We start from the raw sequence: 24,760 nt of genomic DNA, 5'->3' as shown, positions 1-24,760 counted from the left end.
CACTCTCCTCATTCTTTGGTGCTGAGAAATGATATCTTTCTACTCATGCTTTTTCACTTTTTTATTTTTGATCGATACAAAAAATTATAGATGGTAAGGGATTATTCCACAACTTAGGGGTTTTCTTACAACCATTCAGAAAAACAAAATCATGATCCAGTTCTTTCCAGGCAGAATTGACTCCAGATTCCTGCTGCTGTGTTCACAGGACACATGGAACCCCAAAGCACTCACAAACTCCTGGGGTTCCAGAGTTACAATTGAACTGACAAAGTCAGGACCAGTTGCCTTGTCTCTTCCATCCACACTGAACACTGGGGTCTGTGCCCCCTGGAGAATGCTCTTCCTGGCTTTCATTTTTGCTGCTAGGAATCAAATCTAGGAGAGAGGTGCACAACTACAAAGACAGAGTAGAAAGGCCAGAAAGATGCTCTTCTGTGAGCAGCCAGGAGCCATTTGACTCCAGGGTATAGAATCGGTACTTGTTCAGGTAATGACTGAATTTGGTACAGATCTGGACTTTATGGCTTGGTCTCATGTCCATCAAAGTCTGTGCCAAGACAGCAAGAACCTGCGCAAATCTCTCCGGGTGGATGTCCCATGGCCACTGATTTTGAGGGTAGTAGCTCTCCAGAGGGGCAGGATAGAGTCCTCGTCTCAAATGGCCCATCTGGGCCGTGTGGCTCAGGAGGATCTGCAGGGCGGCCATGGAGATGTGGTTTCCATAGAAGCTGAAGAACCTGAGCTGGGAACACTGGCTCAGGGCGGGCAGCAAGGCCGAGAGCTGGACATCCGTGAAGGCTAAGTCCTCCAGGGCCAGGGTCTCCAGGGTGCCGGCCACTCCTTGCAGCAGGTCTAGCAGGGTCTCAAGACTGAAGCAGACCGTGGACAGGCTCCTCAGACGCAGGTGTTTGAGCTGCTTGGTCCAGGGACACTGGAACAGGAACCTCAGGTGAGCTTCGCTCAGCAGACATGAACTCAGAGACAAGGTCTTTAAGGACGTCAGCGTCCTGAGGATGGAGGGCGGCTTTTGATAGTGGAAGCAGACATCGTGTACATAAAGCTTCTGCAGATGCTGCAGCTGCCCCAGCTGTGCCCCAAATTTGCAGGAACACCAGCCATTCCTGGAGCTGGAAGTGAAGTAGCTGCCACACATCTTGGAAAAGGTGAGGATGTGAAGGCTCTTCATCTGGCCCAGGTAAGGGGCAAATGTTTTCAGAACTTCTTGACATGGGAATTTACTCATCACCAGCTCCTGGATGGAGTCCATTCTCACCACACGTAGAGCCTTCTGGATTTTATGGATGGAGCCGGACAGAATCCGCAGCTTCCTGGAGCACAGTTGGACTTGTTCTTGCCTCTCCCTGACCCACTGGAGCAGGTGGCCTTGGAAAGCATCCTGGGCACCATCTTTGATGGTCAGGTCCATGAGTAAAATCAAGGGCTGCTCTACAGTCGTCATTTTACCACAGCTCTCTGTTGGCCTGTCAGTCAGGACATCTGGATAAGAGATTTGGGCCATTGAAGGGTAGCCCTGTATCCAGATGTTGGGGTGCTCATTCCGCAGGTCGAGGACTTGCAGTTTCCACCGATTGGGGTGCTCCTTCTTGGCCAGTAGCAGATCGATCCCATCCAGGACAGCCTTGAAGGTTTCCAGGTCTGGAGACTCTGCCAGGTCCCCCAGGGGGAGGCAGGGAAAGGGCCAGGCCTGCACCAGGGCCTTCAGCATCTCTGTGTGGGCCCTGGCATAGACCTCCATGAACAGCGAAGGGAACAGCAACACCGGTAGATCCTCCAGGGCAGAGACGGCCAGAGCCTGGTTGCTCAGCAGACTCTGCATGGCCAGATGCTGGAGCGAGGGTAGGGTTCTGCGGCTCATCTTCACAGGCCAGAAGTGGAGTAGATATGGACCAGGTGTGCAGGACACTCTGAATCTCAGTAGGGCCAGGCAATCACAGCAGACTCCAGGCTTCTGCTCTTTTCTGGCTCTTTGGCATCTTTATATCCTAGCCCCACCCTCCCCTCTGTGTAACTACCAATGGGAGAGCAGATTCTGATGGGATTTCTGAGTAACACCCACCACACCCTGTCTGGGTCTAACCATCTAGATTAATTTAAACAGAGATTCTACCCAGACTGATAGGATTAAAGGCAGGACCCACTGAGCCCAGCTTCCATTTCAAATGTGTAACACACACACACACACACACACACACACACACACACACACACACACACACACACACACACACACACAATTCCGGCCCTTATTTGTTAACCTTTTGAGAAAGTTACACAGATATCTCACTGCCTTGAGCCTGCAAATGTTCCAAGAACATCAGCCAGCCCAATCTGATAGCATCCACAAACACTTTTCTAGAAAATTCTTTCACTTCCTTCCTTCCTGTCCTCCTTTGCTTACATTGCCCCTCCCTCCTTCCCTCTTGCCCTTTCTCTCTTTTTTCTCTTTCTCTCCCTCTTTCTTGCTCTTGCTCTTTTTCTCTCACCCTTTCTCTCTGTCTCTTTTTTCTTTTTCTATCCCTTTTTCTGCTCTCTCTCAACTTCTCTCTCGCCATCCCTCCCTCCCTCCTGCCCTCTCTCTCCTTGTATCAAGTACTCAGGGCCTGTTGTTTTTATTTGGCTTTTTCCCTCAAGGCTGATGGCCGAGCACTCAAGCCACAGCTCCACTTCTGTTTTTTGTGGGTTTACTGGAGACAAGAATCCCTTGGACTCATCTGCTTCGCTGGATTTGAACCATGAACCTCAGAGCTCAGACTCCTCTTTGCCTGGGATTACAGGAGTGATACACTAGGCGCCAGCAGCTAGTTTCTTTTGTAGGACAGGACAGAAGCCCTCTCTCTTTCTAAGGTCTCAACCTGTTGTGTTCAGTACATGCTGGGAACAGCTGATATCACCAACCCTGTGGTTCAGTATCAGATTTGGAAGATAAAAAGGGCATTTGACTGCTCTTTGTAAGTATCGTTCACATAGCAGGACACACATATTCATTAATTCAGTTATTTTATTTATTCATTCAAAAATGCTTTCAGTCTCTAAGAAGGCAAGATTATTTCTTCTTTTCATGCTTTCTGGTTTTCTCTTCTTGGTTCTTTCAGTGTGGGGGGGGGGTCTGTGTGTGTGTCTGTGTGTTTGTGTCTGTGTGTATGTGCTTCTAGTGGGATTTGAACTCATGGTCTGGCACTGTCTGTCCCCCAGCTCTTTCCATTCAAAGTTGGCAATCTACCACATGACCCACAGAATCCACTTCAAGCTTTTGGTGGCTAATTGGAGATATGAGTCTAAGAGGCTCTTGCCCAGATTGAAGGTGAACTAGGATCCTCAGATTGTGATCTCCAGACTAGTTATAATTACAGCTGTGAGCCACCAGCCTGAGCCTGAGGGGTGACTTAATCTCTTTGGGTTGTTGTTACTGATCTTGACTTTGAATGCAGAGCTCTTTTGCTCAAGGCCAGTACTCAACCACATTGACCCACAGTTCCACTTCTGGTTTTCTGGTGGTTCACTAGAGATAAGAGTCTCGTGGACTTTCCTGACCAGGCTGTCTTTGAACTGTGATTCTCAGATTTGTAAGTAGTTCAGGAGCTAGAATTCTGGGCAGACCAGTACTCTGATTTTTGGATTCTGAGAAATGACATCCTTTTGCTTACTGTTCTCTTTTCTTTGGAAATGAATCAATTGATGTGTAGACATAGAAAACTGTACACAGTATATTTTAGATATGAGACCCTGTCCGTTGTATGGCTAGTAAAGATCTTGTCATTTGCCCTGCAGAAGCTCTGCAACCTTATGCAATCCCATTCGTGCAACCTTTCTTTGATTTGTTGTGCTTCCGGGTCTCTATTCAGAAAATTTTGGCCTGAACCAAGGAGACCTAGGGTTTCTCCTATTCCATCCTGTAATGTTTTCAGAGTGTCTGCTTTGACTGCAAGGTCTTTGATCCATTTGGAGTTGATTCTGGTGCAGGGTGATATATAAGGATCGAGCTTTAGTTTTCTACATGTAGTTAACCAATTTTGCCAGCACCGTTTACTGAAGAGGCTGTATTTCTTCCATTCTATTGTTTTAGCTTCCTTATCGAAGATTAGATGGCTATAGGTCTGTAGGTTCATTTCTGGGTTTTCAATTCTATTCCATTGGTCCTGAGGTCTGTTCTTATGCCAATACCAAGCTGTTTTGATTACTATGGCTTTATAGTAGAGTTTGAAATTTGGTATTGATATTTCTCCAGCAGTGTTCTTTCCGTTGAGGAGCGTTTTTGCTATTCGGGGTCAAGAAACAACTGCCCCATAAATAAGTGGGCGAAAGACTTAAAGAGAAGCTTCTTTGAAGAAGAAAGAAGGATGGCCAATAGACACATGAAGAAATGTTCAACATCCCTAGCCATAAAAGAAATGCAAATCAAAACAACATTGAGATATCACCTCACTCCAGTTAGAACAGCAAAAATCAAGAACTCTAACAACAACAGATGCTGGAGGGGATGTGGACAGAAAGGAACCTTACTTCATTGTTGGTGGGAATGTAAACTTGTTCAACCACTTTGGAAAGCAGTATGGAGGTTCCTCAAAAGACTTCACATAGAACTCCCCTCTGATCCAGCAATCCCACTTTTGGGCATTTACCCAAATGTTTACAAACAAGACCACACTAAAGCTACCAGCACAACTATGTTTATTGCAGCATTATTTACCATAGCTAAGATATGGAACCAACCCAGATGCCCCTCAGTAGATGAATGGATCAAGAAAATGTGGTATATATACACAATGGAATTCTATGCCTCCATCAGAAAGAATGTCATTTCCCTATTTGTTAGGAAATGGAAAGGTTTGGAAAAAATTATATTAAGTGAAGTAAGCCAGGCCCAAAGGAGCATAGGTCCCATGGTTTCCCTTATTTGCAATATCTAGTATAGGTATGAGTCAAGCGGAAAAGGTCAGATAATGTGATGTTAGGAAAATGAACCCTTAAATATGTATTTTAATGTTTTCTTTTCTTTCATGCATATGTTTCTAACGCATTTATAAGATTATTTCTTTGTTGCTTTGTATTTCCCTCCCCCACAGTGTAACCCCCGCTTTCACTATATTTGATGTCAGTATAACATGTGGAGGAGATGGGGACAAACAAGTCATTTAAGGATTCAGGTGGACCTGTTGCAACAATGAGAAGTACAAAATGTCATGTCAAAACCAGCTTTACAATGTCGGTGTGTAGGGGGGAGGGGGGTATAATTGGGTGGTGGGAGGGGGGAGGCTGGGAAGGGAGGTGAAGGGTAAACAAAGGAGGAGGCTGCAATGCTTGGTAAGAAATGTATGCATTATCCTGCCCATGTAATTGTAGCCCCTCTGTACAGTATGTTCTCAAATAAAATAAAATTAAATTAAAAAAAAAAGAAAACTGTACACAGTCAGAGGTTTGCTTACAACGATTTAGAAAGACTAGATTATATTTGAGTTCTTTCTAGGCAGAATTCATTTGAGATTTCTGATTGTTGGTGCACAGGACACATGTACCCCGAAAGTACCCACAAACACCTAGGGCTCCAGAGCTACAATTGACCTGAAAATCTCAGGATCATAAGGTAAACCTGGATTCGGAAATCCTTACCCAAAAGACCACCAGAGACCATCACCAATGTAAAAGCAAAGGAGTCTTTACTGCAAACTGAAGCTTGGTCTCGCTATTCCCCTCCCCCTCTCAACCCCTCTCCCCAGTCCTGCTGTGTACAAGTCAGCAGCTGACAATGCTGAGAGGCCCCAAGCCCAGGGTTACAGCACCTGTTGTACACTTTTTAGGGAAGGCAGGGGCTTTGCATAATCATATCCTCTTGTAACAAATCACTACACTCCCCGGGAAAATCATAAAACAACTCCATAGTATGATTGGCACACTACATAGAGAGAAAGGACCAGAAACAGGTTGTTGGTTAGATCCAGGGGGCTGACGTAATTTGCACTGGTCCGCTTGCACAGGGGAGTCTTCAAGAGGATGCGTGCTAAACTGCAGGGTGTCCAGTTCAGAGAATGGTCACCAGACCCCAGGAAGGGCTGTTCTGGAATTTCAAATACCTTGACATCCTGGCATCTCTGGTTCCCAGGATTGTCTGTGCAAGGTTATTTCAGATACTTCGACATCCTGGTATCCAGGGTTCCCAGGACTGTCTGTGGCTGGCTTAGGTCAAGGGCTAAGTTGCAGAACTGAGCTGGGGTCTTAAGTAAAAAGGGAGTTGCTCAGGTTGCTCAATAAGCCCTGTCTCTTCCACCCACGCTGAACATTTGGGTCTGTGGCCCTGGAGAATGCTCTTATGTCATGGCTTTTATTCTGATGCTGAGAAGAGATTCCAGAAGAGAGGAGCCCGACTACACAGACAGAGCAGAAAGGCTGGGAAGCCCCTCCTCTGTGAGCACCCAGGAACCATCTGGGCCCAGGCTGTAGAACTGGCACTTGTTCTGGTGATGGCAGAAATCAGTACAGATTTGGACACTCTGGGTTGGCCCCAAGTCTCTCAATACCTGCCCCAAGCTTGCCAGAACCAGGGCAAGTCTCTCAGGGTCGATGTTCCCTAGCCCCCACTCCTGAGGGCGGTAGCTCTCCAGAGGGGCAGGATAGAGGCCTCGGCTTAAGTGGCCCAACCTGGCCGTGTGGCTCAGGAGGTTGTACAGGGCAGCCATGGAGATGTGGTTCCCATAAACACTGAAGACGCGGAGCTGGGAGCACTGGCTCAGGCCCAGCAGGATGGCCGAGAGATGGGCATCCGTGAAGGCACAGTCCTCCAGGGCCAGGGTCTCCAGGGTGCTGGCCACCTGCTCCAGCAGGTCTCACAGGGACTCAGGACTGGAGTTATCCATGAACAAACTGGTCAGTTGCAGGTGCTGGAGCTGCCTGGTGCAGGGAGCCTGGGACAGACACCTCAGGTCGGCCTCCTGCAGTGCACAGGTGCTCAGAGACAAGGCCTTCAAAGGCCTCAGGCTCCTGAGGACAGCAGGCAGCTTTCCATAAAGGAAGAGGACTTCGTGCACATGAAGCTCCCAGAGATGCTGCAGCTGGCCCAGATGGGCCCTAATTTTCCAGGAATACCAAGAGTTCTTTTGGCTGGCAGTGTAGAAGTCGGCACGCATCTTGGAGAGCTTCAGGAAGTGACGGTTCTTCATCTGGCTGAGATAAGGGGCAAAGATCTTCATAGTCTCTCGATTCCAGAATTCACTCACCACCAGTTCCTGGATGGAGTCCAGCCTCACCACATGCAGAGCCTTCTGGATTTCAGAGATGGAGTCAGACCAAATCTGCAGCTTCCTGGAGCACAGCTGAACTCTTTCTCTCCTCTCCCTGGCCCAGTGGAACAGGTGGACTTGGAGAGCATCCTGTGTGCCATCTTTGATGGTCAGATCCATGGTGATCATCAAGGGCTGCTCTTTAGTCATCCCTGAGCAGTGGCTCTCTGTTTGCTTGTCAGTCAGGATGTCTGGAGAAGAGATACGGGCCATCGAAGGGTACCCTCATGTCCAGATGTTGGGGTGCTCCTTCCGCAGACTGAGCACTTGCAGTTTCCCCCGACTAGGGCTATCCTTCTTGGCTAGTAGCAGGTCGAGCCCATCCAGGACAGCCTTGAAGGTTTCCAGGTCTGGAGACTCTGCCAGGTCCCCCAGGGGGAGGCAGTGGAAGGGCCAGGCCTGGACCAGGGCCTTCAGCACCTCTGTGTGGGCCCTGGCATAGACCTCCATGAAGAGTGAAAGGAAGACCAGTACCGGCAGAGTCTCCATGGCAAAGATGGCCCAGGATGGGTTGCTCAGTAGGCATTGCATGGCCAGATGCTGGAAGGAGGGTGGGTTCCTGAGGCTCATCTTGATGGATGAGATGTGGATTAGAAGTGGGCCAGTTGTGGGGGGCTCTCTGCCTCCCAGCACGGCCAGGCACCCACTGCAGACTCCAGAGTACTCTGCTCTTTTCTTGACCCTATGCATCTTTATAATCCAACCCCACCCACAGCACTGCAGATCCACTAATCAGAGAGCAGCCTCTGATGGGATTTCTGAGACACATCCAGCACATCTGGAAAGGTGCCACCTTCCAGATTAATTCAAACTGGGATTCCGGGACAAAACCAATGGCATTATAGACTGGACCCACTCAGTCAAGCTTCTCTTTCAAATCTGAAATAAAATGGACACAGAGACTTCCCTCCCTTATATCTTGTTCCCTCCAGACATTTCCACCAATGTTACTCTGCCCTGAGCCAGCAAAAGGCTCAAAGAAAATCACTCAGTCCAACCTTATAGCATTCACAACGAGTTCTACAAATTTCCTTATTTCTTTCCCTTTCTTCTTTCCCTCCTTCCCTCCTTCCTTCTTTTTATTCTGTCTTCTTCCCTTTTTTCTTTCTTTCCTTTCCATCCTCCTTTCTTCACTTCCTTCCTTTCTTCCTGTCTGCCTTCTCTTATGTCACCCTCCGTCCTTCTTCCCTCCCTCCCTCTCTCTCCTCTCTCTCTTCTTTCTCTGTCTCCCCCCCTTCTCCCTCCCTGTCTCTCTCCTTATATGAAGGTACTCAGGGCCTCTTGTTTTGACTTGGCTTTTTCCCTCAGGGCTGATGGCCTACCACTCAAGCCACAGCTCCACTTCTGTTTCTTGGTGGATTTACTGGAGACAAGAGTCCCTTGGACTCATCTGTGTTGCTGGCTTTGAATCATGAACCTCAGAGTTCAGCCTCCTGAGTGTGTATGACTACAGATGTGATACACTGGACAGCAGCAGCTAATTTTCCTTTGAGTGACAAGACAAAGAGGCCCTCTCTTTTTCTAAGATTTTAACAGATAATCACAACTGGCACGAAAAAACCTGAAACAAACCAGCATCAAGGTCCAACATACATAGATCTAATTTTGCTGAAAAGATGTTGTGTAGGGGAATTTCCATCAAATACTGAATGCTCCCTCATGAGAACATTAAATTTATTTCTTAAGCTCATGCATACTCTTGGATGAGAATTCTCAGTAGTTAAACTGTAGTCACTGCGATTTGATGAAACATGACTTGAGAATAAAAAATATTCACCTCCTGTTCACCTAGCACACCAAAACGAAGGAAGGCAGGAAGGAAAGAAAGGAGAGGAGAGGTGTGGGAGGGACGGAGGGAGGGAGGGAGGGAGGAAGGACGGAAGGAAGGAAGGAAGGAAGGAAGGAAGGAAGGAAGGAAGGAAGGAAGGAAGGAAGGAAGGAAGGAAGGAAGGAAGTTAGGGAGGGACGAAGGGAGGGAGAGAGGAAGGGAGGGAGGGAGGGAGAGAGGAAAGGAGGGAAAAAGAAAGAATATTGACTTACACAGGACTTTGGTGGTTCACACCTTTAATTCTCCTAGTCAGGAAGACTAGATGCCAGGATGGCAGTTCAAAGCCAGTCTGACCAGAAAGTCGTTGAGAAGCTTTCTATTAACCTTTAAATTTAATTGTGAAGATGATATCCAGAAGGATTACAATTTGAGTACATTTCCTTTAAAACGGTGTCCTTCATTCCTTCCACTTTTTCTCCTTCCCACTGACCTCCCCTCCAAAGTGTAAAGTTCATTTACCACCATTTCCATGCTTCCCCATCCTCTCCCAAATGAGATAAATGTGCATACAAGACAAAGGCACAGAAATAAAAAACAAGGAAAAGAGGCAAAAAAAGAAAGAAAAATGAAATAAAAGGAACAGAGAGGCAATAAAATCGGGCTAGCTTCCATTTCTCAGAGTTCATTTTGATTAGCATCATTTTATATGATCCCATCATGCAAATTGAACCCTTGTGATCCTTTTCTAAGCATATCCTCCTTTCTTCTCACTGTGTGAGTATTTATAAGGCTGTTTGATTAATCATGTTCAAGTCTTTTACTATCCTTTGGATTTACCGTAGAATTTATAGGCACATTTGAATGATAACAAATGAGGGAAACCGTGCATTCTGTTTTTTTGGGTCTGGCTTACTTTACTTAGTGTAATTTTCTCAAAGTCTTCCATTTCCACAAGAGTAGGGAAATAACATTCTTTCTGATGGAAGCATAAAGTTCCATGGGATATAAATACCATATATTCCTCATTAATTTATCCACTGAGGGGCAAATGGGTTGGCTCCATACCTTAGCTAGGGTATCAATGCCGCAGAGATCAGGGTTGTGCTGTTTTAATGTGGCCTGGTTTGGGCCATTTGCATAAGAATGAAGTTTTTTGTTGTTTTTTTTTTTAATTTAATTTTATTTTATTTGAGAACATACTGTACAGAGGGGCTACAATTACATGGGCAGGATAATGCATACATTTCTTACCAAGCATTGCAGCCTCCTCCTTTGTTTACCCTTCACCTCCCTTCCCAGTCTCCCCCCTCCCACCACCCAATTATACCCCCCTCCCCCCCACACACCGACATTGTAAAGTTGGTTTTGACATGACATTTTGTACTTCTCATTATTGCAACAGGTCCACCAGAATCCTTAAACGACTTGTTTGTCCCCATCTCCTCCACATGTTATACTGACATCAAATATAGTGAAAGCGGGGGTTACACTGTGGGGGAGGGAAATACAAAGCAACAAAGAAATAATCTTATAAATGCGTTAGAAACACATGCATGAAAGAAAAGAAAACATTAAAATACATATTTAAGGGTTCATTTTCCTAACATCACATTATCTGACCTTTTCCGCTTGACTCATACCTATACTAGATATTGCAAATAAGGGAAACCATGGGACCTATGTTTCTTTGGGCCTGGCTTACTTCACTTAATATAATTTTTTCCAAGCCTTTCAATTTCCTAACAAATGGGGAAATGTCATTCTTTCTGATGGAGGCATAGAATTCCATTGTGTATATATACCACATTTTCTTGATCCATTCATCTACTGAGGGGCATCTGGGTTGGTTCCATATCTTAGCTATGGTAAATAATGCTGCAATAAACATTGTTGTGCTGGTAGCTTTAGTGTTTTCTTGTTTGTAAACATTTGGGTAAATGCCCAAAAGTGGGATTGCTGGATCATAGGGGAGATCTATGTGAAGTCTTTTGAGGAATCTCCATACTGCTTTCCAAAGTGGTTGAACAAGTTTACAACCCACCAACAATGAAGTAAGGTTCCTTTCTGTCCACATCACCTCCAGCATCTGTTGTTGTTAGAGTTCTTGATTTTTGCTGTTCTAACTGGAGTGAGGTGATATCTCAATGTTGTTTTGATTTGCATTTCTTTTATGGCTAGGGATGTTGAACATTTCTTCATGTGTCTATTGGCCATCCTTCTTTCTCTGGATTGTTAGTTGGGGAACCTCCATACTGACGTCCTTAGTAGTTACACAAGTCTACATTCCCCACCAACATTTGTAGTATTGTTCCCTCTTTGGCTATATCCTCAACATCTTCTTTTATTGTTAGGGATTTTTGGATGTTTTTTTGTTTGTTTTTTGATAATAGCCATTCTAATTGGGATGAGGTAGAATCTCAATATTGATTTGATTTGTATTCCTTCTATAGCTAGGAATGTGGAACACCTCTTCATGTGTCTATGGGCCATTCATGTTTCATTTTGATAGAAATCGCTCTTTAAATCTCTAGCTGGCTAGTCATTTCTTTGAGGTTTTGTTTTTGGTAGGTTTAATTTGTTTAGCTGTGCTTACATTTTAGATAGGAGGCACTAGTCAGATGAAATGCAAGTAAAGATCTTATCCCATTCTGTGAGCTATTTGTCTTGCTACTGTGTCCTTTGCCGTGCAGAAGCTCTTCAGTTTTTTCAGTTCCATTCATCTAGTTATTATTTAACTTGTGGTGATTCTGGGTCTTTATTTAGGAGTTTTGTCCTATACCAAGGAGCCTTCCTGCTTCTCCTATCCCTTCCAGTAATATTTCCAGGGGGTCTGGTGTTCCATTGACGTCTTTGATCAAATGGGAACTGACTCTTGTGCGATGTGTTATGGAAGGATCTAACTTCAGTTTTCTGCATGTGGATAGCCAATACTGCCAGCACTATTTGAGGCACAGGCTGTCTTTCTTCCATCCTGTGTTTCTACTTCCATTCTGATCTTTTCAATGAACCACTTCTTCTGCAACAATATATTATTCAGTCTCCATGAGTTATAGAGATTTTATGATGACTGGTTGGTGTGTGAGTGTCTGTGTGTGTGTGTGTGTGTGTGTGTGTGTGTGTGTGTGTGTGTGTGTGTGTGTGTGTGTGTGTGTGATGTGTGTGTGTGTGTGTGTTTGATCAATAATGGTTGGGTGAACTCTGGGCCTGTGCGCCGTCCCTCACCTCTTCAGCTCAAGGCTAGCACCCTACCACTTGAGCCACAGAGCTACTTATGCCTTTTTTCTGCTTATGTGGTGCTGAGGAATGGAACCCAGGGCCTCATGCATGCAAGGTAAGTGCTCTACCACTGAGCCACCTTCCCAGCCCACAATGACTGTTTATATTGAACTATAGTAATACAGCATGTGGTCTGACAGAATGCTGGGAACAATTTTAATATTTCAGAACTTGTGCAGACTTTCTGCACAGACGTACATGTTATTTGTTTTGGAAAATATTCCATGTGCTTCTCAGAAAAATATGTATTCTGATGATGCCTGGTCAAATATTATGTACATGTCTGTGAAGTCTAGTCAGTCAATACAGATATTTAGGGGATTTAGTTCTGAGGCTTTTCTGTTACACTTTATGGGTTCATTTATCCAGTGCAACAGTGGTGGGTTAAAATCACCAACAATTACTATTTTTTATTCTATGGGGTATTTTTAGGTCCTGTAGTTTTAGTTTGATGAAGTTGGGTGCTCTGGTATTTGTGAATAGATATTTAGAATTGTTAGAAACTTCTAGAAGAGATTCCTTTATTAGTTTGTAATGCCCTTTGTCTCTTCTAATTTTAAATTGAAATCTATTTTTCTGATATTATTATTGCTATTCCAACCTGTTTATGGGAGCAATTTTCTTGAAAAGTTTTATTCCAGTCTTTCACATTCAAAATGTTTGTTTTTCTTGGCAAGATGTGTCTTGCACATGGATAGATCTTGCTCTTTTATCCTACTGGTGAATCTATGTCATTGAATTAAAGAGTTAAGTCTATTAACATTGAGAGTGAGGACTGAGAAGTGTTTGGTAATCCTGCCATGTTATCCACCTTTTTAGGGACTCTGCCTTGACATTTCTCACTGTATTTCTCTGGTTTTCTGATAAACAGCCATATCTCTGCCATGACTTAGATTCCTATCTTCAATTAACTCCACAGAAAAAAGAGGAATGTAGTGTTGTGATTCAAATGTTGGAGCAAAAGCATTGAGAAAAAGAAGCTCAAGGACACTGGCCATGCCCTCAATTCAAGTGGTGAGATGAACAATAAAAAAAGACAGGAAGGAAGGGAGGGAGGAAGGGATGGAGGGAGGGAAGGAGGAAGGGAGGGAGGGAGGGAGGGAGGGATGGTGGGAGGGAGGGAGGGAGGGAAATAATTTTCTAGAGAAGTGTTTGTGGATGCTATAAGATTGGGCTGGCTGATGTTCTTGGAATATTTGCAGGCTCAAGGTAGTGAAATATCTGTGGATATTTCTCAAAGAGTTAACAAATAAGGGCCGAAGTATGGTGAGTTTGTGTGTGTGTGTGTGTGTGTGTGTGTGTGTGTGTGTGTGTGTGTGTGTGTGTTTTACACATTTGAAATGGAAGCTGGACCCTGTGGGACCTGCTGATAATCCTATCAGTCTGGGTAGAATCTCTGTTTCAAGTAATCTAGACCATTAGACCCAGCCAAGGTGTGGTGGGTGTTACTCAGAAATCCCATCAAAATCTGCTCTCTCATTGGTAGAAACACAGAGGGTAGGGTGGGACTGGGGTATAAAGATGCCAAAGAGCCAGAAAAGAGTAGAGGCCTGGAGTCTGCCTTGAGTGCCTGGCCCTGCTCGGATTCAGAGAGTCCTGCACACCTGGTCCACATCTGCTCCACTTCTGGCCGTGAAGATGAGCCACAGGACCCCACCCTCGCTCCAGTATCTGGCCATGCAGAGCCTGCTGAGCAACCAGGCCCTGGCCATCTCTGCCCTGGAGGATCTACCGGTGTTGCTGTTCCCTTCGCTGTTCGTGGAGGTCTATGCCAGGGCCCACACAGAGATGCTGAAGGCCCTGGTGCAGGCCTGGCCCTTCTCCTGCCTCCCCCTGGGCGACCTGGAAGAGTCTCCAGACATGGAAACCTTCAATGCTGTCCTGGCTGGTCTCGACCTTCTACTGGCCAAGAAGGTGGGCCCCAGTCGTTGGAAACTGAAAGTCCTCGACCTGCGGAATGAGCACCCAAAGATCTGGATACAGGGCTACCCTTCAATGGCCCGAATCTCTTATCCAGATGTCCTGACTGACAAACCAACAGAGAACTGTAGTTCAATGATGACTGAAGAGCAGCCCTTGATTTTACTCATGGACCTGACCATCAAACATGGCACCCAGGATGCTTTCCAAGGCCACATGCTCCAGTGGGCCAGGGAGAGGGGAGAACGTGTCCAGCTACGCTCCAGGAAGCTTCGGATTCTGTCTGGCTCCTTCTCTGAAATCCAGAAGTCTCTGCGTGTGGTGAGGCTGGAATCCATCCAGGAGCTAAAGGTGAATAAATTCTGGCATCGAGAAACCATGAAAAAAGTTGCCCCTTACCTAAGTCAGATGAAGAACCTTCACATCCTCCAATTCTCCAGTATGAGACTGAACGTCACTTGCAGACACAAGAATTTCTCATATTCCTACAAATATGCTGTACATCTGGCACAGCTGCATCATCTGCAGGAGCTGTATGTGCACGACGTCTTCTTCCTTTATGGACAACTGCCCACCATCCTCAGGAACCTCACCCTTTTGAAGACCTTGTCTCTGAGTTCGTGTCCACTGAAGGAGGCTGACTTGTGGTTCCTGTCCCAGTGTCCCTGCTCCAGGCAACTCAAGCACCTGCGTCTGAGGAGTTTGCCCCTGGGCAACTTCAGTCCTGTGCCCCTGAGAGTCCTACTGGAGCACGCGGCCGGCACCCTGGAGACCCTGGCCCTGGAGGACTGTGCCATCACGGATTCCCAGCTCTTGTGCATGCTGCCCGCCCTGAGCCAGTGCTCTTAGCTCAGCTTCTTCAGTTTCTATGGAAACCACATCTCTATTTCTGTCCTGCAGAGCCTCCTGAGCCACACAGCCAGACTGGACTGTTTGAGACAAGGGATCTATCCTGCCCCTCTGGAGTGCTACCCCCGTCATGAACGGTGGGTAGAGGACTTCGAACCTGAGAGATTTGCCCAGGTTCAGGCTCGGTTGGAGCAGTCATTGAGAGACATGGGGACTACTCAGAAGGTCCAGATCTGTATCGATTTCTGTCATCTTCACAAATACTGGACCTTTTACACCCTGGGGCCTGATGGCTACTGGGTGGTCACCGTCGAGAATCTTCCTGGCCTTTCTGCTCTTCCTCTGTAGTCAGGAGCCTCTCCTGGGCTCTCATCTGAGCACTCCAAAATGAAAGTTGGGGTTGGGATTGTGGCTCAGTGATAGAGCGCTCACCTGGCTTGCACGAAGCCCTTGTTTGATTCATCAGTACACATACACAGAAAAAGGTGGAAGTGGCAATGTTGTTCATGTGGCAGAGTATTAACCTTAAGCAAAAGAAGCTCAGAGACAGTGTCTAGATCCTTATTTCAAGTCATAGGACTGGCAAAAATTAGAAATAAAAGACAAAATGAAAGATCTGACATAAGAGCATTCTCCAGGAGCACCGTCCCTAACATTCAGAATGGGTGGAAGAGAGAGAACCTCTGTTTCTGGATGTTTCATTTCAATCATAACTATGTTGGGCTACACGGGCACACATTATCAGGAATCTGTAGTCGATTCAGCCTGGAAAGAATTGGACCATGACCTTGTTTTTCTAAATGATTGTGAGCAACTGGCTCATGTTCTAGGGCAGTCCTTGACTGTTCACAATTTACTGTATTAATGAATCAATAAAGTCATTTCCAAAATAATACGTACAATGTTATTATTTCTCAGCACCAAAGTGTACAGGTTTCTGAGAGGAGACTGCCATGTGGTTCAGGCAGAAGGGAGTTCATTAGGGAGAGCCCATCTTGTGGCTTGCATGATCTGTTGGTGTGCAGAAAGCCAACTTAGGGCAGGGAAGATGGGGTATGGCTCCCAATGTAGAAGTGACCCATTAGCATGGGGTCCTCCCAGTACTCCCAGGTACACCAGTTACCTGGGTTTATAGTGCTGGTCAGGGACTTATAGGTTGGTCTGCCTGATGTCTCTTGGGGATAACAAAGGGTTGTGCGTCCACAGAGGCTTTCCCCTGGAGAAGAGAGAAGAGAAGGGTCCATTTTTCCCTGAGCAGGCTTGGAGCACCAAATCTCTATAGCTACTTCCTGCCAGCAGGTGGAGTTAAGCTTGGGGATAGAAGGCAGAGGTGACATGTGGTCCAGGAGGAGGCAGCAGTAACCGTTCCTGGGTGGTGAACACATGTAAGCATCCTTGGCTGAAATCTGAAAGAAGTCTTATGAGGCAGAGACTGAACAGTAAGTCAAAACATTACTAGAGGGCACACAAACATAGAGGGACCGGCAGCCATCCAATCACAGTGGAAAGGGCAAACGGTGGATGATCTGGCAAGTCCCTCTCTCTTGCAATCCAGGTGGCCCTGTGACTGGTGGATCAGGTCCCTGACTACTTCTAACTGATTAATATCCAGCAACTGCATAGGGGAGAGCAAAATGGACTGGTTATAATAACCACTCCGAAGCTAGGGCTGGATTGCAGTGGTTAAGGTCCCAGTGGGAGGCCTTGATCTTACCATATCTGGACTATAGATACCTGGATTACAGATGTTTGAACTACAGAGTATGTATGGGAGACCCAGTATAAATAGATGTAGAAGGTATCAAGGTCAAGAGTGTAAGTTTCTGTCCACTTACAAGAAAGATGGGTATGGGCATTAAATAGACATACTTATAAATATTTTCTTTTGACCTCCTGGCTCTGGTGAGTTTTGAAGGGCAAGCACAGAATGACTCCATTTAGCATCTCGCACATCCACCCTCATTTGTGCAGTTTTCTCCAAGTGCCTCGGGGTAGACTTTATCACCAGGACAGCTCTGTCCCGGGGGTCTAGAAGGTCTCTTCTTGCTAGGTGCTGAGATGGCATGTCCCATGGTGGATAGGGAGTGACTGACAGATCAAGTGAGCATTGATGCCAAGAGGCCCTTTTCATTTCCAATTGAAGCAATGAGGAGAACTTCATAAATCATTTTTTAAGCAAGGCTTACCTGGAACTTATTAACAATAAAAGTTAAGTTTGACCAAAAATATTGGTAAGAGTTGTTTATCTTTCTGTGGGTCTGACTGTAAATGCTGTAGAGGATCAAATCTGTGACAACAAATCTCAATCGTGGTCATGATGAGAGTTTAGAAACCACAACTTATTGAACAGATTAAATTTAGCTGAATATAGCCCTGTAGATTACTAATTAAGATTGAAACCATTGTTGGCACTGCATCCACTGTACCTTACATACTCGGGGAAACAGACCTTAAACAATGGAAAATAACATTTGAGTTATAGGTGTTTATTTGGAGGACCCCAAGACTCACCCTAAGTCCCTCTAACCAAAAAGAGAGAAAGGAGAATCCACACCCCCTAAACCCCCAAGAGACCTCCAACAGCAAAACAACTGATTAAGAGAGAATCACAGGAACAGACGGAGAAAAGAAGGGTGGGGGAGCAAGTCAACTGTGCAGACAAAGAGGGACCTCCCTGAGTACACATGGCAGGAACATGTTTCAGCACCCCAGGCCTGGACAGCGCCCCGCAGCTGCTCAGCATCTCAGCACCATCAGGGATCTGCGGGAACCCTGATGTAGAAGAGTCCCACCTGGATGGCACAGACAGGCTGAGACCAGGAGCGCAGCACCTCCCACAGCACACTGGTCAGTCCACAACCGGTCCCAGGACCCTGTGTATCCTGCCGGGGGGGGGGGCCTCCTCCATAGAGGCCAACACTGGCGGTGACCAACAGGGCTTACTGGACCCCCACTGCCCTGCACAGGAAGGACTGCCACACTGTAAGGGGGACACTACCCCCACCCAAACCTGCCAAGCTGGGGAGCTGAGCTGCACTCACACCTGGCAAAGCTCATAGACAGGTGTCCACCCCTCCTTTGCTAGCTGGGATGCCCAGCAGCAGAGGATGTCCATTCCCTACCCTCCCACCCCCCGGCACCCAGGGCACCGATGTGTGCGCCACGCCAGGCAGCAACCCCATGGCTGGAGGCCTGGGCCTCTCTCCTCACAGGATCTGCCCACCCGGGGCACCTGAATTCCAGCTCCTGCAGGGAAAGAGCATACCTGACCCCGCGGCCAGCACACCCCCACGGGTGTGGTGTGTGCTGAAATCCCTGTCCAGTCTGGAGTGCCATGAGTGTGAGTGCTGACTGTGGGCGGAGCATGCCCGTATGCATAAGAAGCAAGGGATCAAGCACCCCTGGAGAGGAGAGAAACCACCCAGGGCCAAGGCACACACAACCAAAAACACACCCAGTGTACCCATCACAAGCCCAAGCCTTCTGAAAGTAATTACTACCTTGGAAAACCCATCAACCCGCTCATTCTTGGCTACAGACCGGGCAGAATTCCTTTCAGCCAGCCTGTGACTGGAGATCACCACTGACAACCAACCGGGAACAAACCCAGAACCAAGCAAAGGCTGCCACCCATTGACTAAAAACAGTCAGAGTTTGGGCTTTGACTCTGCTAATCCCCAGATCCTCGGGTGAACATCGCAGCAAAAAAATTATAAAACGCATGAATAGTCAAGACAGAAAAACAACTCCATAGCCAGCAGCAACTCAGAAAAGAACTCTAGCGAGAGTGAAGAAGAAATGGAGGACAAATGATCAATGAAAGAGATGATGAAGGAATTGGCCAAAGAAATAGGGTGATGAATAGATCCATGATTCAAATACAAAGAAGAGGTAGCCAAAGAATATCAAGAGATGCAGTCAAGAATAGACATGGTACATAGCTGTTAAAAATGAAATTAACACTTTGTGAACTGATATAGATATCATAAATGGTTCCATTTCCACCATGCAAAACACAATGGAAGCCATAGTTGACAGAATGAATGAGATGGAAAATAGAATATCAGGAGCCAAAGACAAAATGCAGCAGCTAGAGAAAAAGTCATAGATTTGGAGAAAATACTCAGAACTTACCAAAGAGAAGTCCAAGAACAGGCAGACAATGCCCAGAAATTCAAACTTTGTATAACTGGAATTGATGGAGGAGAGGGATACAGAATAGGGGGATGCAATACTTATTCAACAAGATTATTACCTAAAATTTCCCTAATCTTAAAAGATAAAATCTCACCTGCATATCAGAAGTATACAGAATACCTAGCAAACAGAATCCAGGAGGAACACTTCTAGACACATCATAGTAAAAAAAAAGAAGAGAGGAGACCCAAATCCATAAGATCAGGGATGCCACAGCAAAAATTACAACAAACATCCAAGACATCAAAATGATCATAAAGAACTATTTCCAGAATCTTTATTCACTAAACAAGGAAACCTAGCAGAAATGGAACACTACTGCACTGATGGTGGGAATGTAAACTAATATAACCACTCTGGAAAGCAGTCTGGAGGGTCCTCAGAAAGCTAATTTTAGACCTCCCCTATGACCCAGCCATACCACTCCTAGGCATCTATCCTGAGCAACAGGAACCAAGATACAAGGACACATGCACCTCCATGTTCATTGCAGCACTGTTTACAATAGCCAAGATATGGAAACCACCCAGATGCCCCACTACAGGTGAATGGATCCAAACACTGTGGTACCTATATACAATGGAATATTATGCAGCTATTAGAAAAAAAAAACAAAATAATAGCATTCACAGTGAAATGGATGGAACTAGAAGAAATCATGTTGAGTGAAATAAGCCAAGATCAGAGAGACAAACGGCACATGGGTCTCCCTGATATGCAGGTGTTAAATTCAAAGTACAAGATAGGACAATGTAAACAGGACTTAAGAAGCAAATGACCTCTTCTTAATTTGTTGCATCATTGTTAGAAGACTCCATGTTCCTGACCTCATGGTATATATACCTGCACACCTGAGAGAAGCCAGGAGGAGGGCAAAGCACTAGAGGGCAATGGATGAAAAAATACACCACAGGAGTCCATCGGCTGCACCGGACCTTGATGAACGTGAACTAAGCAATTCGAGGGCAGTGATGGGAGGGAGGGGACGAGCGAGAACGAGGAAATGGCTGACACTGAGCAGAAGGAAAGAAATGTACGTATCACCCGACTTGGAAAAGATAGGTGTAGTGTCAAAATTTGTAGTGTTCCTATGCTTTGTAGACCGTGACAATGGTTAAAATGTGTCTGAGACTTTAGGTAAGACCACCCCCCCACACAATACTGTGAAATTTACTTCTCACTTAATCTCAGTAAAGAAATAAAAGGTTCTTATTTGAAGGACCTAGACGTAAACAAACAGAATGAGCTTTGATGTAGTCCTGCAACACTTTACACACTTGCCATTACATGAGCACTCACGTAAGGGGAAAGCTCTGGCACATTTGTAAGGTGCCCAATCTTCTGAGCTTCTTCGCGGTTTGTTTTAAAGCTCACGTTTTTTTCTGTTGGCCTGCAGAGCCAGTTAAGCAAAGATATGACATAAGCACTGTAGTTTGGTAGAAAAGACTTCTTCTCACACCATGATGAGTTTTTATGCATTAAAATGAGCTTGTTTTCAGCAAGTTCATGACACACACACACACACACATACTTACTTGAGCACAAACGTTTTGAGTCACGCTTAGAGTTGTTTTGGGGTGTTTTTTTTGATAAGGATACTTGTTGGCTCAATTAGATTAGTCAGACTTTGCCAGGGAACCACACAGACATTCAGGTACAAAGAACAACGAACAGGTTTATTGCTAGGAAAGGGGGACCAGCAAGACCGCTTCTCACAAGGGAGAAGTGATAAGAAGCACTGGCTATTGTCTGGGGTGACCTATGTAACCTAGGGGGTTAGGAGGGGCTGGGAGGGGCTAGGAGGCGGAGACCCTGGTGTGGACGTGCAGGCCAGGGGCTTCATCGTGGCGGACTAGGATGTATAGTAGACAAGGGTCCTGCAGCTGCCCAGACCTTAAGTCACTCTAAGGGGCTCTGGTGGCCTTCTAGGTTGGTAGCTGCCCCATAGCAGTGCGATCCCAAGGTACTAGGGCTGGAGGCTGATTATTTACTGACTTTGCCACATGGGTCTGGCGTTGCCTAGGAAGGGAGCATGCTGAGCAGTGGAGAGGGGAAGGAATGGACTAAGCTATGGGAAAGGACTCATTTTGCTAATTCTGTACAGAGGGGTTACAGTTATGTGAGCAAGGTAATGAGTCCATTTCCTAAACTTGGGTTTTAAAAACGAAAGTTGGCTATAATGTTCTGGAATTTCAGTGGCAAAGCATTTTTCCCCAATGTGTGATAGAACCACATGGTCAATGCCACAACAACAAAAGCTTAAAAACAAATACTTTTGTCAACAAAATATTTAATAGAATCTCCAGGCTTAAACATGGGCTGCCTGAGCTGGCTTGGAACTGCGGTCCCCCAATCTTAGTCTCCTGAGAAGCTGAGATTACAGATGTGAGCCACTGTCAAGGAGTGCAGAGCCAAGTCCTATCTACCTTTCATCCTTAAATACATTGCTGGAGGTGCTGAAGATGGAGTTCACCAACCTAGCAATCCAGAGGGGAAAATGCTAAGGAGACACAGCTGTTTAATGGTAGCAAGGAAACTCTGGCAGGTGTCTTAACTTTCATCTGTGATGTGTGAACCACCCTTTACTGAGTCACCTTCAAACTAGAATTCACCACACAGGTCCAGCCATCCATAGACAGGGCCTAAGGACCTAATATTAGCACAAGGCCTTCTTCTGCTCCTATACATACCACCGGGGACGCGGAGATGACTGGTGAAGCCAATGGGCAGAAAGGAGGAGACAGACCACACAGCCACACGTGATGCGAAGACTTCACCTCCAGCCACGCACTCACTTGCTGTTATCAATTCATAATTCACTTGTTCCACTCTCAACTTTAACCACCAGTAATTGGGCAGATCCATTTTGTCCTCAGTGGTGACGGTTTTATTTAACTTGAAGAGCTTTCCAAAGGGTGGGAAATGTAAGGTAAGAAATGGATGTGTATAATACTCTTAGAGAAAAACCCTCTCTGCCTCTGATCAGACAGAATAATATTTATCAAAATGAACTCCAGGAAATGGAAACAAGAGGTTTCTGTAGCTGTTGTTGTTTTGTCTTGTATGGTCATTTATCTGTCTTCGGGAGGGTAGATGGTGACACAGAAATGAAGTACAAAGGGTGCTCACTGCCCATGATAGGGGAAGTGAACTCTGCAGCTGGTGGGTGGGGGCTGGAGGGAACAACTGGGAGAGAGCACAGGAAGGGGAGACATTGTCCAAGAAGAAATGTACTTATGATCTGACTTATGGCACTGTCGTCTCTCTGTCCATCACCTTTAGAGTAGCATTAAAAAAAAAAAAGAAATGGATGCCTATACTTGTAGCTTCTCGAGGCTGAGAGCTGAGGATCACAGATCAAAGCCAGCCTGGGCTGGAAAGTCTGTGACACTCATCTTTAAGGAACCAATAATAGGGCTGGGAAGGTGGCTCAGTGGTAGAGCGCTTGCCTTGCATGCTCGAGGCCCTGGGTTCAATTCCTCAGCACCACATAAGCAAAAAGAAAAAAGCCAGAAGTGGGGCTGTGGCTCAAGTGGTAGAGCACTAGCCTTGAGCTGAAGAGCTGAGGGACAGCGCCCAGGCCCAGAGTTCAGGTCCCACAACCGGACCCCCCCAAAAAAAGGAACCAATAATATTCCAGAAGGGGAGCTGTGCTAAACTAGCAGAATGCTGAGCTTGAGCAGAAAAGCTCGGGGCCAGTGCTTAGGCCCTGAGTTCAAGCCCTAGGACTTGTACACACACGTGTGTGAACACACACACATACACACAGTTTGCTTAGAAAAACAGAAGTGGTATAAACAGTGGTTGTGTGGACAAGTCATTGCTTCTGCGGGAAGCAGAGAGGGCACCCCGGGGCCGGCCATCTCCTCTTCCCTGGGTACAAAGGGAGCCGCAAGCCGCAGGAGCACCTATGGAGGAAGTTGGGGAGCAGCCTGTGTTGGTGGGGGCGGAAACCTTTCTTGACCACCCTCCTATTCTAGAAGCCCTTTCTCTCATGCCAGGTGAACAAAGAGGCCGTGCATACCCCTGCTGTACCCCCAAATACTTGGATCTACTTTCTTTGGGCCCTCAGGTTCTACTTCATGCTTCAGCCCCATTCTCTGTCGTAGATGTTTCCTCTGGGATCATGCTGGAAGTCCCACGGCACACCTGTGTGAAAGTCTGAGGTCTCTACCCCAGCCCCTGAACACCAGGGTCAAACCCCATTTGATCCCCGCACCCTGGATCTACCCCGCATCTAGACAGAGCCACCCGAGGGCATGGCTTACACACTGTACCAATGACACACAAGGATCACGCCTGTAATCCTGGCTCCCGAGGTAGCTGAGAGATGAGGATCCCAGATGCTTTTAGTTCCAATGAACCAGAAAAAAAGGCAGAAGTGTAGGTGTGACTCAAGTGGTAGAGCACCTGCCTTGAGCACAAAAGATGAGCAAGAGTGTGAGGCCCTGAGTTCATATCCCACTACTGTCATGATCAGTATGTAGCTAGGAGAGAGAGACAGAGATAGAGACAGAGACAGAGAGACAGAGACAGAGACAGAGAGATGGAGAGACAGAGAGACAGAGACAGAGACACAGACAGAGACACAGAGACAGAGACAGACAGAGACAGAGACAGAGAGACAGAGGCTGAGACAGAGACAGAGAGACAGAGAGATAGAGGCTGAGACAGAGACAGAGACAGAGAGACAGAGAGACAGAGAGACAGAGACAGAGAGACAGAGACAGAGACAGACAGAGAGACAGAGACAGACAGAGAGACAGAGACAGAGACACAGAGACACAGACAGAGACAGAGGCTGATACAGAGAGAGAGACAGAGAGACAGAGAGACAGAGTCTGAGACAGAGACAGAGACAGAGACAGAGAGACAGAGAGACAGAGACAGAGACAGAGACAAGACAGAGAGACAGAGACAGACAGAGAGACAGAGACAGAGACAGAGAGGCACAAATGCAAGTCTGTATTTTCAGGCTTCTTCCTTCTATGGTTCCTTTCTCTTTCCCATGTTTCTGAAGCAGTCTTACATTGGTTTCAACCAGTTTCCCCATAGGCCAAAGAGAGAGAGCTGGTGAAGGACAGAGAAAGGAGGTGGATTCCAGGGCAGCCGGGGGCCGACAGCACCTGAGGACGTCTTCGGCGTCTTCAGGGTGCAGACATGGGCTTCAGGTTCAACAGGGAGAATTGAGATTGGGGTGGAGGGACTGGGTGGGAAAGGTCTGCAGAGTGACCATCCCAGTCTTTGATGTAGCCTTTGTCCTGGGAGGAGATCCATGGGATCACTGTCCTTGATTCCCAGGATGGAGCAGGAGCAAGGTGAGCTCCTGAGTTTGGGTTGTTCGCCTTGAGATGCTCAGAAGGAGGCTTGGCCTGTGTAAGGGGAAGTTTGCCTGCCACAGGAGCTGCTGCTCCCAGAATTTTGTGTAGCTTGTGGACTAGCAAAGGGGCTGCAG

At 46.5% G+C, this 24,760-nt stretch overlaps 2 protein-coding genes and 1 pseudogene across 2 annotated transcripts; 1 reads left to right on the top strand and 2 right to left on the bottom strand.

Annotated features, from left to right (window-relative positions):
* Nucleotides 1-397: 397 nt before the first annotated feature.
* Nucleotides 398-1,879, bottom strand: LOC138838591 (PRAME family member 12-like). Its single transcript, XM_070037987.1, has one exon. The coding sequence runs from the start codon at nucleotides 1,877-1,879 to the stop codon at nucleotides 398-400; it is 1,482 nt and encodes a 493-aa protein (XP_069894088.1).
* A 4,504-nt stretch (nucleotides 1,880-6,383) lies between these two features.
* Nucleotides 6,384-7,508, bottom strand: LOC138838590 (PRAME family member 8-like). The gene is made up of 2 exons (XM_070037986.1): nucleotides 6,932-7,508; nucleotides 6,384-6,841 (listed from the first exon to the last, which is right to left on the bottom strand). The coding sequence occupies exons 1-2, from the start codon at nucleotides 7,506-7,508 to the stop codon at nucleotides 6,384-6,386; spliced, it is 1,035 nt and encodes a 344-aa protein (XP_069894087.1).
* A 6,469-nt stretch (nucleotides 7,509-13,977) lies between these two features.
* Nucleotides 13,978-15,456, top strand: LOC138838589 (PRAME family member 27-like; annotated as a pseudogene).
* The last annotated feature ends 9,304 nt before the right edge of the window (nucleotides 15,457-24,760 follow it).

This window comes from Dipodomys merriami, unplaced genomic scaffold (genome assembly GCF_024711535.1).
Source record: "Dipodomys merriami isolate MVZ:Mamm:240054 unplaced genomic scaffold, mDipMer1.0.p SCAF_284, whole genome shotgun sequence".
Classification (NCBI taxonomy): Eukaryota; Metazoa; Chordata; class Mammalia; order Rodentia; family Heteromyidae; genus Dipodomys; species Dipodomys merriami.
Note: the sequence above shows the minus strand (reverse complement) of the source record. Positions and strands in the feature narration are given on the sequence as shown.

What these genes read in the sequence shown, in the direction of transcription:
- LOC138838591 (XM_070037987.1), bottom strand. Translation starts at nt 1,879, where the DNA reads ATGAGCCGCAGAACCCTACCCTCGCTCCAGCATCTGGCCATGCAGAGT.
- LOC138838590 (XM_070037986.1), bottom strand. Translation starts at nt 7,508, where the DNA reads ATGGCCCGTATCTCTTCTCCAGACATCCTGACTGACAAGCAAACAGAG. An exon ending in GCAGGAGGCCGACCTGAGGT is followed by an intron (nt 6,842 to 6,931) that starts GTCTGTCCCAGG and finishes AGTCCCTGTGAG; the next exon opens with ACCTGCTGGAGCAGGTGGCC.